At 37.1% G+C, this 15,653-nt stretch overlaps 3 protein-coding genes across 3 annotated transcripts in view; 1 reads left to right on the top strand and 2 right to left on the bottom strand.

The window, feature by feature from the left end:
- The window catches only part of LOC133522428 (WD repeat-containing protein 81), a 39,155-nt gene extending 38,637 nt beyond the window's left edge, over positions 1-518 (bottom strand). The window contains exon 1 of the mRNA XM_061857774.1: positions 52-518. Within this exon, the coding sequence (XP_061713758.1) occupies positions 52-258 (207 nt within the window). The 5' untranslated portion in view covers positions 259-518. The remainder of the gene's footprint in view (positions 1-51) is intronic.
- Positions 519-945: 427 nt separating this feature from the next.
- LOC133522426 (uridine 5'-monophosphate synthase) lies at positions 946-4,901 on the bottom strand. Its single transcript, XM_061857770.1, has 4 exons — positions 4,373-4,901; positions 3,796-4,270; positions 2,745-3,214; positions 946-1,799 (listed from the first exon to the last, which is right to left on the bottom strand). The coding sequence occupies exons 1-4, from the start codon at positions 4,517-4,519 to the stop codon at positions 1,467-1,469; spliced, it is 1,425 nt and encodes a 474-aa protein (XP_061713754.1). The 5' UTR covers positions 4,520-4,901; the 3' UTR covers positions 946-1,466.
- Positions 4,902-5,082: 181 nt separating this feature from the next.
- Positions 5,083-15,653, top strand: part of LOC133521726 (zinc finger protein 585A-like) — a 28,502-nt gene continuing 17,931 nt past the window's right edge. The window contains exons 1-7 of the mRNA XM_061856790.1: positions 5,083-5,402; positions 5,852-5,896; positions 6,814-7,024; positions 7,789-7,955; positions 9,741-9,892; positions 13,798-13,948; positions 14,006-14,152. Coding sequence (XP_061712774.1) covers positions 5,881-5,896; positions 6,814-7,024; positions 7,789-7,955; positions 9,741-9,892; positions 13,798-13,948; positions 14,006-14,152 — 844 coding nt within the window. The 5' untranslated portion in view covers positions 5,083-5,402; positions 5,852-5,880. The remainder of the gene's footprint in view (positions 5,403-5,851; positions 5,897-6,813; positions 7,025-7,788; positions 7,956-9,740; positions 9,893-13,797; positions 13,949-14,005; positions 14,153-15,653) is intronic.

Below are 15,653 nucleotides of genomic sequence, written 5' to 3'. Positions count from 1 at the left end.
TACTCATTCTGTAGTTTGTTGCGTTACTTTTAATTATGAAAAGTTACGTACCCTAATGAATATCGTTCGCCAGGGATAAGGAACACTTTCACCAGCTTGTAGTGCGAAATCTACATTGTTCACTGTGTTATCTACTTCTAAGTTCTTCAGCCATTTCTTAAGCCAACTGCTGTGCACGACAACGCTGAACAAATTTGCTGAGGCAGTAGTGAATATGTTCTTATTGCTTATGCCTAATTCCTTAACAATATTATCCATCTCTAAAAGCTATAATCTTTTGTTTTGTTTTCTTTAGGGAGGTTAACAAATTTGACATTTCACATTTGTTTTTGACAGATCGATTAGATTTATTGATATAGCAACATTCCATATCTCCCATGCGAAAAAATGGAAATTGCAAGGAACCTCGTTTTGTGCATTGCAAATTAAAAAATCCAAGTATTGAACTGTTTGAATCGAATATAACTATTATATTATTTACTATTTGAATATAATCCAATATGAGTAAATCGTGGCAAATATAATTAACAAAATATCATGGAGCTGTTACTATTGAACTAGATGGCGCTGATGTTATTTATCTAAGCGCCTCCCTACCGCGAAGCGAAACATATCATCTGCCTCTCTATCGGTCGAATATTAAAGAGTGATAGGCAGATAACGATATCGCGTGTTTCTCGGTAGGCCCTCTGAAATAATAAACTTGTAAAATGAACTTTTGATTTTTTAACATATTTAACTGACCATTATAAAGGTAGTTTGAGATCCCCAAGCCCAAAGAGACCTATTTGCTTATGACTTTCAGAATTGCATTTTATAACGCTAAAATTTCACGGTTTGCTTCACTTTCTAACAACTTTATTTATTAGAAAGAATGGGAGACAGCAAACGTTCCAGGAACTTTTTTTATGTTAGGGATCAATGGTTAACACTAATACACAAATAATAAATACACTAATTTAATTTTATAATAGAAAACATTATCCATACTATCAAAACTATCAAAGGTCTACTTAATCTTAGAAACAATCTACAAATATACTGTTAAAAACGTAGGAATGTATACATTGAAATGTATAGTTAATGGCAATGAATAGCACCAAATCGGAAGGAACTATTATCACAGCTAACTTGTTTAGAATGTGGTCAACAAATAATTCTTTATCTTTAATACTTAATTATTATAATATTATACATAATATAATTATGCAGATTCTTAGAGTTAGACCAAGATGGCAGCAATTTTGATAGCACAGACTGTAGAAGTGTTATTTTAAACGTCATAATTATCAAAATTGCTGCCAACTTAGCATGGTCTAACTCTAACATGGTTAATATAGTCTAGTCACACATTATTGTCACCAAAATTCAAAATATCTGTGGATGCCGATCAATTCTGCGTCTCAACTCTATTTGCCACCTTTTTTGTTGGCAACACGAAAATGTTTGGGTAGGCTCAATAAGTTTTACTCCATTTTCCCAGAGATTCTCTTCATATAACACTTCCAAAGAGCATCTTTATAAACAATAGCCTGTGTTTCCGGACTCTTCGCTGCCACAATGCCTCTGCCCACCACTGCTATATCCGCACCCTTCTCCAGAATAACCTTCTCTGGAGTATTGTAAATCTGGCCCAGGCTGTCCCCTGACGTTTCCAGCTGTACTCCAGGTGTCAGCTGGATTAGACCTGGATCTTTGAAAGTGTTTTTGTTTTGACAAACAAAGCCGGTGATCAGGTCTGGGTACTTTGCTGACATTTCTACTGTTGCTTTGGTGTAGTCTGGTGTGATCAGGTTGCCCTGAAAAAGTATTTATGATAAAATTTCTAAGTATTACTTCTAAATAAAAAAGCTAAATATTCAATTCTAAATTTCTACTGCAGCAATCTCTGACCAAAACGATCCTCTATATTGCTTAAGGCACAGGGCTATAACCGCGAAAATCGAAATTCGTCAATTGCGGGCATTTTTCTCTGTCACTCTAATTACGTCTTAGTGAGAGTAAAAGAGAAAGATCCCCGCAATTTGCGAATTTCGATTTTCGCGGCAGGCCCCCAGAATAAGTAATAGTACGTACAGAAAATAAACTTTCTACAAAACCGAAGTTTGACAGCTATTCAAGGACGAATCATGCTGTCCCTTTCTAATGTATGGCACTATCCCTTTCGCCTATATAGGGTTGTCAGAATTCAAGTCATTATCTTATCTATGGTTGTGCACGCAAGGGACGTTAAATTGTGCCTACCCTAATAATTGCTCGGAGCAATGCTGAGCCGAACGGAGCCGAGAATGCCCGAAAGGATCAGTTTAGCCCTCCTACTTAAGGGTCCCCAGCAAGCTCGGTTCTCCATACAAACGTAGTTACGCTCTCGTTTTAAACATCTACCTAGATTGCTCTGAAATTTTGTACTTACAATAGTATAAGGTATATCTAGTCCTGTAATTAGTTTATGTAGATTCAGATACCACACTTAAAAAATACAGTAAATAAAAAAAAATTGATACAAAACTTGTTTTTGCTCTATTTCGTTTGTTTTATAAACTGGAGCTATCTATATAATCTAATTACAGGCCTAGATATACCGCATGTCATTGTATGTGCAAAGTTTCATTACAATCCAAATCCATCACACAGTTTTAAAATAAGAACGAAACTCTGTGTGGGAGGCGAAATGCCGAGCTTGCCGGGGACTCTGCATCTTTATACTGTAAGGCAAGACTATTATAGCAGCATCCAATATTTACCTCACTGCTCATCTCGGCCAATAAAAAGACACCTCTACTGACTCCATTTGTGGACCCATTCAAAGCTTTCAAAATACCTTCCCCAGGCAAGGAATGTACTGTCACACAATCCGCCCACTCCCCAATTTTGTACAGCCCTTTCAAGTACTGGAGAGCCACAGTGTTGCCAATATCTGCATATTTCCTGTCCTCCAAAATTAAAAAGTTAAATCTCTGAGCCAGCTGCTTGATTTGCGTTACAAAATCGGAATTAAAATCTTCAATGATGTCTACATGTGTTTTGACTAAGCACACATGTGCTCCAACTTTTTCAAGCAAATCTAGGATTTTTGTAGTAGATGTCAAATCCACTGAGATGCAGAGGTTGGTTTTCTTCTGTGCTATTATTTGGAACAGCTGTTTTGAAATCTGGTTTGTAGCAAGCTCTGCTCGCTTCTCATAAGGCAGTGCAGTCCTATCTACAGGCTCTTCTGAAAATATAATAAAATTTAACTTTACTACTTTAATATTATCAATATATCTTTATCACCTTCCTCGCACTGTCCTGGCATTTTTACCATTGCTCATTAGAGCCTGGGGTCCGCTTGGCAATGAATGCCAAGAATTGGTATAGGCACTACCTAGTTTTTAGGAAAACAACTACCCTCTGACCTACCTAGAGGGTAAACTAGGCCTTATTGGGATTATTACGGTTTCTTCACGATGTTTTCCTTCACCGAAAAGTCACTGGTAAATATCAAATGATAGATAGAATTAACATTATGAAAAACGAATACTAAATATAGATCCGGATAAGCAAAAGAAATTCAAAGCAAAATTTAGTTATATCTGAAGTCTCAAATAAAGGAAATTAAGCCTGCAGTTCCACCACAGATGTGTGAAGATGTATAGCTAGGGATGTGTTTGCTAAGAACCAATAGAATCACTTCATTTGTTTTCCTCGCTTAGCATTCAGTTATTCTGTTGGTTCTTAAAAACACATCCCTCGCTTCACATCCTCGCAAATCTCTTGTGTAAACGCAAGCTTCGAAAAAATTATAAAAATACATACTAGTAGCTGGTGCTTTAGTAGTTCTGAAATATTCCTTAACATTCTCAGCAGTTTCAGCAGTGATTTTTTTGTGTTTTGCCAGAATATCAATAAATTGCGTCATAGTAAATAATGCTTTCATTTGAACACCATTCGACTCAAGATTTTGTCGGCCACCCTGCTCCCGGTCCAATATAATGACAGCCTCTTCTGCTTTAAGACCTTCTTTATTCAAATCTTTAACTGTTTCCAGTACGCTGGAGCCGGAAGTCACTACGTCTTCAATAATAAGACAGGTTTCTCCAGCCTTATAATGCCCTTCAATCATTTTCTTTGTTCCATACCCTTTTGCTTCCTTACGCCGCATGAGCATAGGCTTTTTAGCTTGGATACTGAGCAACGTAGCTACTGGCAGAGCTGTATACGGGACGCCGCATAAATGATTACAATTACTACTCTTTACAGCAAAGTCGTACAGTAGAGTTGATATCAATTCCTGTAAAATGCAATAAAATATTACAGGGTACAATTAGGAAGATATGTAGATTGAGATAAGGTCTGATATGTCATTGGTTAGGGTCAAAACAAGTTTAATTACCATTACATCGGGATAACTGACTATAACCCTCAAGTCAAAGTACACCGGTGTTTTTATGCCACTTTTGGTCATAAAGTCCCCAAACTTTACAGCATCGATAGCAAACAGTTTCATGGCTAATTCTTCTAGTTTATTTTCAAAACTCATGTTTGGTGTTGTTATTAAAGTTTTATTTAAACAAAATTATTTGTGAAAAGCCACAACACGTGAACTTGGCAGTTGACTTGACAAATGAATTGACTGACAGTGACAGCCAGTGCTGCCAGGTGAGCGGAAGAGAATTACAGAGAATTATCAAATTTTAGTGTCCAAATTTACGTACCGATAAAAAAATATCGTATGGCTATCAAAAAGACATTTCTCCAAAAATTACTTGCAATATTAGCCAACATTAATATAATTAAAGAAAACGCAATTGTCGTCTAAATTGCGCAAAAATCACTTTTATAATTGTGTATTTTTGTGACTCATTATTCCAACGGTTTACAGGAAATTTCGATATTTTTGACGTAAACCAAGGAGCCGAACACTCCACAGGTGCTAATTATAGCCTAGTTCTGATGCTGATAGTTATGATATCTATGATAATGTACCATTATGTTCTTGTGAATAAACTTTCATTCATTCATTCAAAGTATTATATTTTGCTTTAAAAAAATTACTTATTGGGTTACTTCCTCCTTCCTCCGAAGGCTGAAATTATCGTATCTTTGCGTACGATAATGCTCTTTGGAACTTACATCGTACTGGAGCCCAAATTATCGTATGTGTACAGTAATTATCATACGCCTGGCAACAATGTGGGACACGACAATTTTAGTGAATGAGTGAGTCATGAAAAAGAGTTAACTCCATTTCCATTCCATATTCCATTCATTCCATTCCGTTCCATATCATGTCATGTTATGTCAGTTCACTTGTTTTGTTGTGAGTGAAAGGTGTTGTCGTGTTTGTGCTATTGTGTTATTTTATTTTATTATCCAGTAATTACTATAAAAAACTGGCATATGCTGGATTTATAATAGCCACGGTGAGACTTCCAATTTATCATAATCACCTATTTCAATATAAGTATAATTTATTAATTTGATTTGAGGCATATAAAAATCGTGAACTTTTTCGCGCCGAAAAAATGAAATTGCCCTTTTAAAACTCTTCTAAAGTCCTAAAATATCTTCTACGGTATTATTATTACTTCACAACATCGCGTCCGTATTTAGAAACCCAGGTAGATTTTGAATCAATGTAAGGGTAAGGTTTGCCCACCCTCCCCGTCGGTCCGAAGTGGGGAGGGTCCCCTCCAATAGGGGAAGCTAGGGACAAAGGGTAGTCACCCCTATACTGAGGGGAGCTGTGGCGACGTTGGTAGGAATTAGAGGGGGAGCACCATTTCATGTTCTTTTTTTGAGTCGACGTAACAACTTGACGCAAGAAAGTTTTTACTTTTGAAAGTAGTTTCAAGGTTTTTCGTGTTTTTAGGAGTTCTGGGATTCACCGATTTTGGCGCAATGGCGCAAATTGAAGGTAAAAACTAGTTTTGTTATAAATTTTGTTCTGTTTTAAATTTAATGTACATTATATTTATGTATCCTATTACATGTAGTATTATTAAAACAGCTCTTTACAATGTAGTACAATTAAAAACAATTTATATAAGTAAATAAATTAAGATTATGCGTCAGTATTTTATAATAGCCCAAGCTATGAAAATACATAGTTCCACAGTATGCTCTATAAGTTTTGTTACTGAGTACTGGATGACCATATTATTAAACATTCATGCATGTCATACTTATAGTACATTATAGACATGTAAATAATGCTGAAAATCTTATACAGTGTATATTATAACCATTTCTTCTTTCATTTTTAAGAAAACTTTAAAATATAAAGAACTGAAGTAAGACCAAGATAACTGCAGAATTTTTTATAGCACAGGCATGCAAGTGTTATTTAAATGTCATAATTATTAGGGGATTGACATTTAAAATAACACTTGCATGTCTGTGCTATAAAAATCACAGTAGATTTTCTTGGTCTGGTTCTAAACCTCATTTAATAAATAAATTTTCTTACCAGATGGTGACCGGTCTGCCCTAGTGGGCAGTGACCTTGCCTATGAAGCTGATGGTCCTGGGTTCGAATCCCGTAAGGGCATTTTTGTGTGATGAGCACAGATATTTGTTCCCGAGTCGTAGATGTTTTCTATGTATTTAAGTATTTGTATATTATATATATACCATTGTCATACCCATGACACAAGCTTTCTGGAGCTTACTGTGGGACTTAGTCAATTTGTGTAAAAATGTCTGAATAATATTTTTTATATATTTAAATGATAGTTTTTTCTTACTGAAAGATGCTGAAATCAGTGTTTTTACAATTCCAAATATTAAAAAAAACACAAAGTATCAAAACAATTATAAAAATAATTCATACAGATCCCGAATTCATGAACACTGGAGAGACCATGGTGAAACGCAGCCTCCTGGCAAAGAGCAAGAGGGCCATAATAGTCCGCAGCCCGGCCGGCATCACGGAGTACCGCTGCGTGGAGTGCCCCATGGGCTTCAACGACAAAGCTGATATGGAACAGCACTTGACTGTCCATAACCAGGAGTACAGGTTTCTTTGCGGAATCTGTGGGACTGCGTAAGTTGCTTAAAATTCTTATCTGCATATAGGCATAATATGTATTTACTTATTTATAAAAAAGTACAAATAGCAGAAATATCTGATCCTAACTAACAAAATGAATATAATATATACTTACTTTATACACCATGGGCCATTGTATTGTATACGGGCTATGTTCCGCAACTCGACGACTGGCGCCTATTTTACGTGACATGTGCGAGTGGGCTAGTCCTGCCAGCCCGGCTCCTCGAGGAATCCTATCAAGGTAGGACCTCGGGGATCCGGGCCAATCACAATTTTAACCACGCATTCCTTTGGTTAAGTTGTTGGTCCTAGGATTAAGTTATAAAACTTACTCATAGCAATAAGCATCAGGGAGAATCAACTTTTTAGCGTAACTCGTTGCCATGGTTACGATTAGTTGTCCAGGGGACAAAAGTTCATTGAAATACTGATTTTATGGCACTTAAATGTATTAAACTTGCGTTTTTGTGGTTGTTATAACCAATGTCCATAATGGGCCCCCTACTAAGCATGTTAATAGAACGGCATACAACGTCTCTTCAAACAAACTGTGCCACTGTTGTCCCTTGGACAACGGGACAGGATAACAAAACAAAAAAAAGTTGATTCACCCATCAAGTTAGATAACTAATTGTATCATTTTCAAAATTAAAATATCTTTAAGCGAACTGCTACGGACCCTAAAACTAAAACCATGTTAATATTTTTTCATTTTTGTAATGCTCCAGGCATTTCTGACTTGAAACTTCTTTTAGTCTAAAACGCAAGGAGCACTTAGACCGACATACCCTGGAACACAAGGAAGTGCGGCCTCACATCTGCCCGGACTGCGGCAAGGGCTTCAAGAGGAAGGAACACCTTAACATACACCGCACCATACATAGCGGGGAGAAGAATCACATATGCCCACTATGTGACAAATGTAAGTTAACATCATTTTGTACCCATAGACAGTTAACTGACATATCAAACTATAATAGCAACAACAACAACATATCAAACTATAATAGCAACAACAACAACATATCAAACTATAATAGCGTACTTTTCATGTATGGGCTCCCAACTCAACTATAAGATTCATGTTGATACGCCTGTCGTCAGAAAATTGATATACAAAAAATTTACCAATCACGTGCCGCCGCGCCCATAGAAAAGACTAACAGGGCGCGGGGTCGCGCGGAGTCTTTTGTACTACATTTTTAACTACTGAGATATTTACCAATTTTCATTAATTATTTTGGTTTTATAATAAAAAAAAGTATTATAAATGAGTATATAAGTATTTTAAATGACTCGTAGAAAAAGCATTGTATACAGTAATACAATATACGATATAATCAATTTCTTACCTTACTTAGGCAACTCAGCAAGTTTCGTTGCCAAAAAACGGTACTCGACTGAAAAGCTCTCTATTATATCACGATTGTATAAAATACTAATTAAACAATTGAGTTAATTATTGTATGTCGTTTTTTTAGGGTTCCGTACCCAAAGGGTCAAACGGGACCCTATTACTGAGACTTCGCTGTCCATCCGTTCGTCCGTCCGTCTGTCACCAGGCTGTATCTCATGAACCGTGATAGCTAGACAGTTGAAATTTTCACAGATGATGTATTTCTGTTGCCGCTATAACAACAAATACTAAAAGCAGATTAAAATAAATATTTAAGGGGGGCTCCCATACAACAAACATTATTTTTTTGCCGTTTTTATAAATAATGGTACGGAACCCTTCGTGCGTGAGTCCGACTCGCACTTGCCCGGTTTTTTTTTATGAAATAGGAGGTAAACACTTGTTAGCTGTTTATATCAGAGATGCTGTAATGGCAGTTCGATTGGCCAATGTACTAACTACCCAATCACCCTGCTTCTTGCACTAAAATGACAGATCGGCTGGACAAATTGAGACAGCAACTGTCATTTTAGGATCTGGGTTTTAAAGCAAGGTTTAAACATGTGTAACGTTAGGGACACAGGCAGGTGGGGGGTTGACAATTATAGGGTGGATTTGTGTTATACACGTATTTGGTGAATGGCCCCTAAGGGCTTTGAATCTTTAATTGGGTTGACACACATATAGGTGAAAGACTTAGGTAATAGGTAGTTAGGTACGGTACCGTCTGAAAATATCGATACGGACAAAGTGCCTAAAATATGTATACACTACCCTAATATATGGACCATAAAGTCGTGTATACATATTTATGGCACTTCGATCGTGTCGGTGTTTTCATACGTGACTGTACTCTTGCTTGTGTGAGTGAAGGTCGGATAGACGTTCCTTATTTGAATTTTTTTGTACGGTTTTATTTAAATGACGTAAGTTTTGTGCGAACTCATTAGCATTATTTACTTAGGTAAGAATTTTATTTTTCACATCACCTATTAGGAAAAGGGTTTTTCTTCCCTGCTAGGAGAGATCAAAATGGCACTTTTCTGTTCTATGACACTATTTTTTTTACTTTTTTACATACTATTTTTTTTAGCTTAAATAATATTTTGAAACTATAATTTCTTCGTATGTGATGTGTCACATGATAGCAAAATTATTCTCACCTTGGGCGTAAAAACTTGAATCCCTGAGGATTCAATGTATGGCCACGCAATATGTAATTTTGCTCCCTTGTGATCCAATCTACTATTTCACGGAGATTAAGAAATAGTAAATGATATTCCTTTATACTAAAACCTTTTTCTTTTTCAGCATTCTACAGAAAAGACCACCTCCAAAAGCACTTACAGACCCACAATAAAATGTTCATCGAACATAACATTCACCCCGTGAGTGACCAGGAGCTACTCGGCATTAAACAAGAGGTCACTGACGAGGAACAGGCGGACGACGATATGACAGAGGTAAGTAAAAACAGAAATTACCTCCATAGTGTTGGTTAAGAGGGAAATGTACCACGTGATTATCCATACAGTCAAAAAGAGATCATTTTTTGGCAAATATTTCATTTTTGGTACAAGCTTTTATCGCTGACTGTACTTTTTTTTCCACAGGCAACTAATACTCATCGAGACAATTCTAAAAACCCCAAACACATTTAGGTTGCGTTGTTTTATCACAGAGTTCCTATGGCTACCTCCTGTCTCCATCATCAGATCAGCTTGATGGTACCATCATATTGCATTGTCACCCGACTTACATATGTATGCAAATTTTCAGCTTCATCGGAAACCGGGAAGTGGGTCAAATTTAACTTGCAAGATTTGTCCCATACATACTAACAGGGCAAGTTAAATAAAAGTTTGTAAAATCGTTTCTCCACTTCTAAATATTTTCCATTCTCAATGATTTTTAGTATGTTATTGACACAATGAAAAACTACGTTTATAGATTGTAAACATCAGTCCGTAGATTACTGTCACCCTAGCAGAGCCAACCAGTGTTGCTCCAAGCCAAGTTATTACACTCGTATGACTGGAAGTTGAAATAGTTGTTTTTCAAGAGGCCAAAGTTGTTGTTTAACCGCTCGTGCTAATATTGACACCCGAGCAAGCGAAAGATTCTAAAATTAAACCACGAACGTAGCGAGTGGTTCGAGAAGTGGAATCTTGAGCGTTGTGAGGGTTAACAAACGGCCTCCGAGTGAGACACAACATTTTTCACCACACTAACGCGAGGACACTACTATGAAATACCAAAAAAAAATCAAATCCAAATAAACTTAATAAAAATAAATTACATTCAAAAGTCAATTCTACTAGCTAACATAAGGAAACAACTCAAAATTTGCATCTGATTACTTTGCCCCACATGTGAGTAAAATGCCAGTTGGTGTGGTGAAAAATCTTTTAATCAATTAAAGTGATTTGAAGAGCCGCCTTTTGCGGACCCCTAAGTCAATGTAACGGGACCCTAAAAACGCGCAACTTAAACTATTGATACTCAATTCAAACTGGACTTACCAATACCGATTTTTTACCTACTAGTTGTAGCTAGCCCCCAATTTCTTTTTTCGTCCGCCCTCCCTATAGATAGGGGGAATAAACTCCCCTCATACCGTCGACGCTGTTTACTGGCAATGTTTAAACCTTACTGAAAAGACTTAAGGTCTAAAAATGGTCAGAATATAAGCTTACCATTTTAATATAAAAGGTCGTATCTTCATGTAAGATTTACCGTCACATACAACGTTTTTGCATAGGAATAATACATGCTAAAGTGGATCTATTGGGTTAGTGACACAATATTTTTGACTGTCTTGTTATCTACGTTTCGATTTGAGATTTAAGATTGGGGTACCTATATGACTATGAGTACACGGTGTTTTTTTTTAATTATAAAGGTGCATTGTTGAGCTTAAATAACGTTACTTTCTCAAAGACACCGGTATTCTAATTAACTCCATTTTGGAGATAATCAAAAAAATATTTTTAATTAATAAGACCCATTAATTAAGATTGCTTGATTAAGCAGTGGTGGCCGAGTGGATATGACGTCCGACTTTCAATCCGGAGGTCGCGGGTTCAAATCCTGGCTCGTACCAATGAGTTTTTCGGAACTTATGTACGAAATATCATTTGATATTTACCACTAGCTTTTCGGTGATGGAAAACATCGTGAGGAAACCTGCAATACATCTGCGAAAAAATTCAAAGGTGTATGTGAAGTCCCCAATCCGCATCGGGCTAGCGTGGGGACTATAGCCCGAGCCCTCTCGCACATGAGAGGAGGCCTGTGCCCAGCAGTGGGACGTATATAGGCTGAATTATTATTATTTATAATAAGACCCCTATGAACGTGTATACGTGCATTAGGGCTTGTTTACATATTTATTAGTATTTGGTATGAGTTTATGCATTTGCTACACTTGTATATTATGTATGTAATAACTTTTTAGACCTTCTTGCAAGCCAATTTTAATATTTAACCTACTTCTAATTGTCTTATGCATGTGAAACTGTACTGGACCCGACTGTAAATAATTTGGTACAGTCAAATGCAAATATATATATCGAAAGAATCGTCTCATAAATATGGTACTACGCTCTTATTACACTGGAATAAGATGCTATGGGACATATTTTTACACTTGATTGTTCAGAAACGAATGAGAAAAATGCAACTTTCTCATTCGTTTCTGAACAATCAAGTGTAAACACATGGGGTAAAGTAATCAGATTAAAATTTTCAGTTGTTTCTGCATGTTAGCTGGTAGAACTTAAATGATTTTGAATGATATTTTTTTATTACGTTCATTAGATTTTATTTGTTTTGATTTTTTCCTTGCGTTGGTGTGGTGAAAAATTTTGTGTTTCACTCGGAGGCAAAGTTTGTTTAACCCTCGTGCCTTGAAACCCATGCAACGCTTAAAATTGTGTTTAAAGAACTTTATTTCTCAAAAGAAATTTTACATTTCACTTAATGAGAATATATACTAAATCAAAAGTAAATCAGCGAGCATCGCAAGTTATACAAAACAAACAAAAACAATAACTAATTAGACTAAGACGTTTTTGTCACAATAATGAATAGTAGCACACTGCAGGTAGCACTATAAAAGTCCAGAGACTTACACTTAAAATACAGAACAAGTTCATTTTAGAGAATAAGTAACACAAATACATATTAAAAACAGAACGATCCTAATTATTCCACTACGATAATAAAATTCCACTTCTCTAACCACTCGCTACGCTCGTGGTTCAATTTTGAAATCTTTCGCTTGCTCGAGCATCAAAATTAGCACGAGGGGTTAAACAATAATTTTGATCCCTTATAAATGAAATAACTATTTTCAACACCAGTTATAGGTTTAGGGTAAGAAGACGACCAACTCCTTTGTGAAAAATTCTCGGAACGCCTTACATTTTGTACGCTAACGTCAGGCATAAATATATAAAAAACGGGCCCAAAGTCCCCTACCGCGGTGATGTCATCCCCCATTTAAGACAAAACGTCGCAAGTCAGTATGGGACTTTGTGGATATACGACCTTTTGTGTTGGTGCGCTCGTTAATACTCCAAGGAGGGGTGGCGTGAGCTCGTGGATGTGTGTTATACCATATTTGTTTATTATAAGCTAAGATGAAAGTCTCTTACCTGTATATTTTTTTGCCACGTCAAACAAGCATACGGTCCGCCTGATGGTAAGCAGTTACCATAGCCTATGGACGGATGGGTGTTTATTAAGTCACCTGCAATAATTTACGGGGTGAATATATAGGTTATACTGGGGTTGGTCCCGTAGTAAAAGTGGCTCAGTATAACCTATATATTCAGCCCGTAAATTACTGCTGGTGACTAATAAAACATCCTGTATGTAAATGTACCATGTCGAATTAAGTAGTTATATCTTTCCTTTGTCTTGAAATGTAGCAAAAACAATACAATAAACTGATGGCAGTATATATAACGTCGTATACTACGTAAACACTTATATTAAAAAATACCATCGCCGTATGTGTTCATACTCATCATCATCATATCGGCCGAAAGACATCCACTGCTGAACACAGGCCTAATCCAGGAACCCCACAACGAGCGCGCTGCCTTAATTGCCTTATCCTCTTTGCTCACTGCCATCCTAACCAGCTCGTCGGACCAACTAGAAGTTGTGTACCTTTTCCTGCTGCTTAGTCAGGTCCGGTTATGTTTTTACAAGCTTTTATTTAACTTGGCCGGTTAGTATGTATGGGACAAATCTTGCAAGTTAAATTTGACCCATTTCCCGGTTTCCGATGAAGCCAAAAACTTATTAAATTGTTATTCTGGATCTTAAATTAAAACTTTAAAACAAAATATTGTCTTAGATACCTGACGCGGGCCTTCTCAAGCCAGCGGACCCGGAGCGGCCCCACATTTGTTCCATCTGCCACAAGGGCTTCAAGCGGAAAGACCACCTCAAGCTGCACGGTGTGAGCCACCTGGCGAGGGACAAGCTCTGCCCACACTGCGGGAAAGGTAAGCTTAAGACAAGATAAGACTTGTTCATACGAGTCACTAGTGTTACTTCATAGATAACCGACACGGGCCTGGGCAAGCCAGCGGACCCGGAGCGGCCCCTCATCCCCATCTGCCTCAAGGGGTTCAAGCGGAAACACCACCTCAAGCTGCACGGCTTGAGCCACCTGGCGATGGACAAGCCCTGCCCACACTGTGGGAAAGGTAACATAAGATAAGTCACTGTGTTACAGAATAAGCGGTATTTCATTTAGAAAACTCTGTTGCGAAAAGAATTATCTCACTTCGCGGAACCATATTAACTTCACATTTGAATGATTTTCAATTCCATTTCAATTCAATTGTAAAGTATTTCTAATTTTCAACTGACTGCCCTAGGGAAGGACAAACACATGAATACGTTTACAGATATGTCGTTCGTACACCCAGCTTTAAAACTTTATTAAATCCTTGAATAAAAAGGCTAAAAAGGATGACCGTACTCTTGTCTGCCCTATGCTTATACAGGGTGATTTCTGGGTCCTGATCCAGAACCACTTTTTCTGGATCTATTAATGATTTACATTATCATACGGTAGTATTTGATTGAAAGATGATAAGTTTGATCTTTATTATTTTTCAAGTAAAATTAATCTTATACGAAGTAATCATGGTCACCCTATGACTTTTGACATACGCTGTATGGAAAGCGACAAGACGTCACATTGAGTAGGGTGACCAAACTGTATGCAAACATGTTTTTTTCTACTTGTCATCTGAAAAATTATCATAATTATTGGTGATAATAAATAATGAGCAACATCATTTGATTCATCTTTGAATTCTGTGTGATGTCTTGTTCTCTTGCTCCACGACCCCGCAATCACCCTGTATAACAGATTACAATTACACTTAAAGTAGGGATGTCACGAATTCGCATTCGTATATACGAATATTCGCATCATTTTAAACATTCGCATTCGCATTAAATGAAGCGAATGTTTTGCGAATGCGAATGTGCGCAGGTAGTATCCTGTCTCGTTGACTCACGTTTGGGTAGTGCGCGCAAACTGATTTCAAGTAATGCATTTTGAGCAGTAGACAGCATTTTTTAACATTTTATAACATCCCGTTCTAAGGTAACATATGTTTTATGCCCTCCGGTCGACTTTGGCCACTTCCGAATCCACTCCAACATTGTCCTTTTGCTAAGTTGTCACTTTATAGATTCCCTAGTTGACTACTTCCTAAACAGTCATTTCCCTATTCGTATTTAAATCTGTAGTAAAACATATCCTTCACAACTTAACCAGCACTCAACGCAAGCAACGTTAGCGGCAGCATGACATGACCACCGTCGGCATGATCGCTAAATCCTCTACCCATAGGAAACTATGTTTTCGCCCGTAGATATTTACCACTGAGTACCACTGAGTGAGATTTCACCATGGATACCTAGCGAATGGAAGAGTTGTACTTTATTTTGTGATAAGATAATGTACATGACTCAATTTCCTAGTCCACAAAACCCCCAACATTCTTTACAGCCTTATACCTCTAGTACTCTATAGAATGTACAAGTTACTGTTCCACCTACCTTTTTTCCGAAATCGCTCCATCAATACCATCCTAATAAGCTCAAACTTTTTGATCACACTTGCTCGAAAAATATCTTATTTCATGCAGGTGTACTGAAGGACAAAGGCCTATATTGTACCCGCGGGAG

The sequence above is a fragment of the Cydia pomonella genome, chromosome 10, assembly GCF_033807575.1.
Source record: "Cydia pomonella isolate Wapato2018A chromosome 10, ilCydPomo1, whole genome shotgun sequence".
NCBI classification, from domain to species: domain Eukaryota; kingdom Metazoa; phylum Arthropoda; class Insecta; order Lepidoptera; family Tortricidae; genus Cydia; species Cydia pomonella.
Note: the sequence above shows the minus strand (reverse complement) of the source record. Positions and strands in the feature narration are given on the sequence as shown.

What these genes read in the sequence shown, in the direction of transcription:
- LOC133522426 (XM_061857770.1), bottom strand. Translation starts at nt 4,519, where the DNA reads ATGAGTTTTGAAAATAAACTAGAAGAATTAGCCATGAAACTGTTTGCT. An exon ending in TACTAAAGCACCAGCTACTA is followed by an intron (nt 3,215 to 3,795) that starts GTATGTATTTTT and finishes TTATATTTTCAG; the next exon opens with AAGAGCCTGTAGATAGGACT. An exon ending in TGGCCGAGATGAGCAGTGAG is followed by an intron (nt 1,800 to 2,744) that starts GTAAATATTGGA and finishes ATACTTTTTCAG; the next exon opens with GGCAACCTGATCACACCAGA.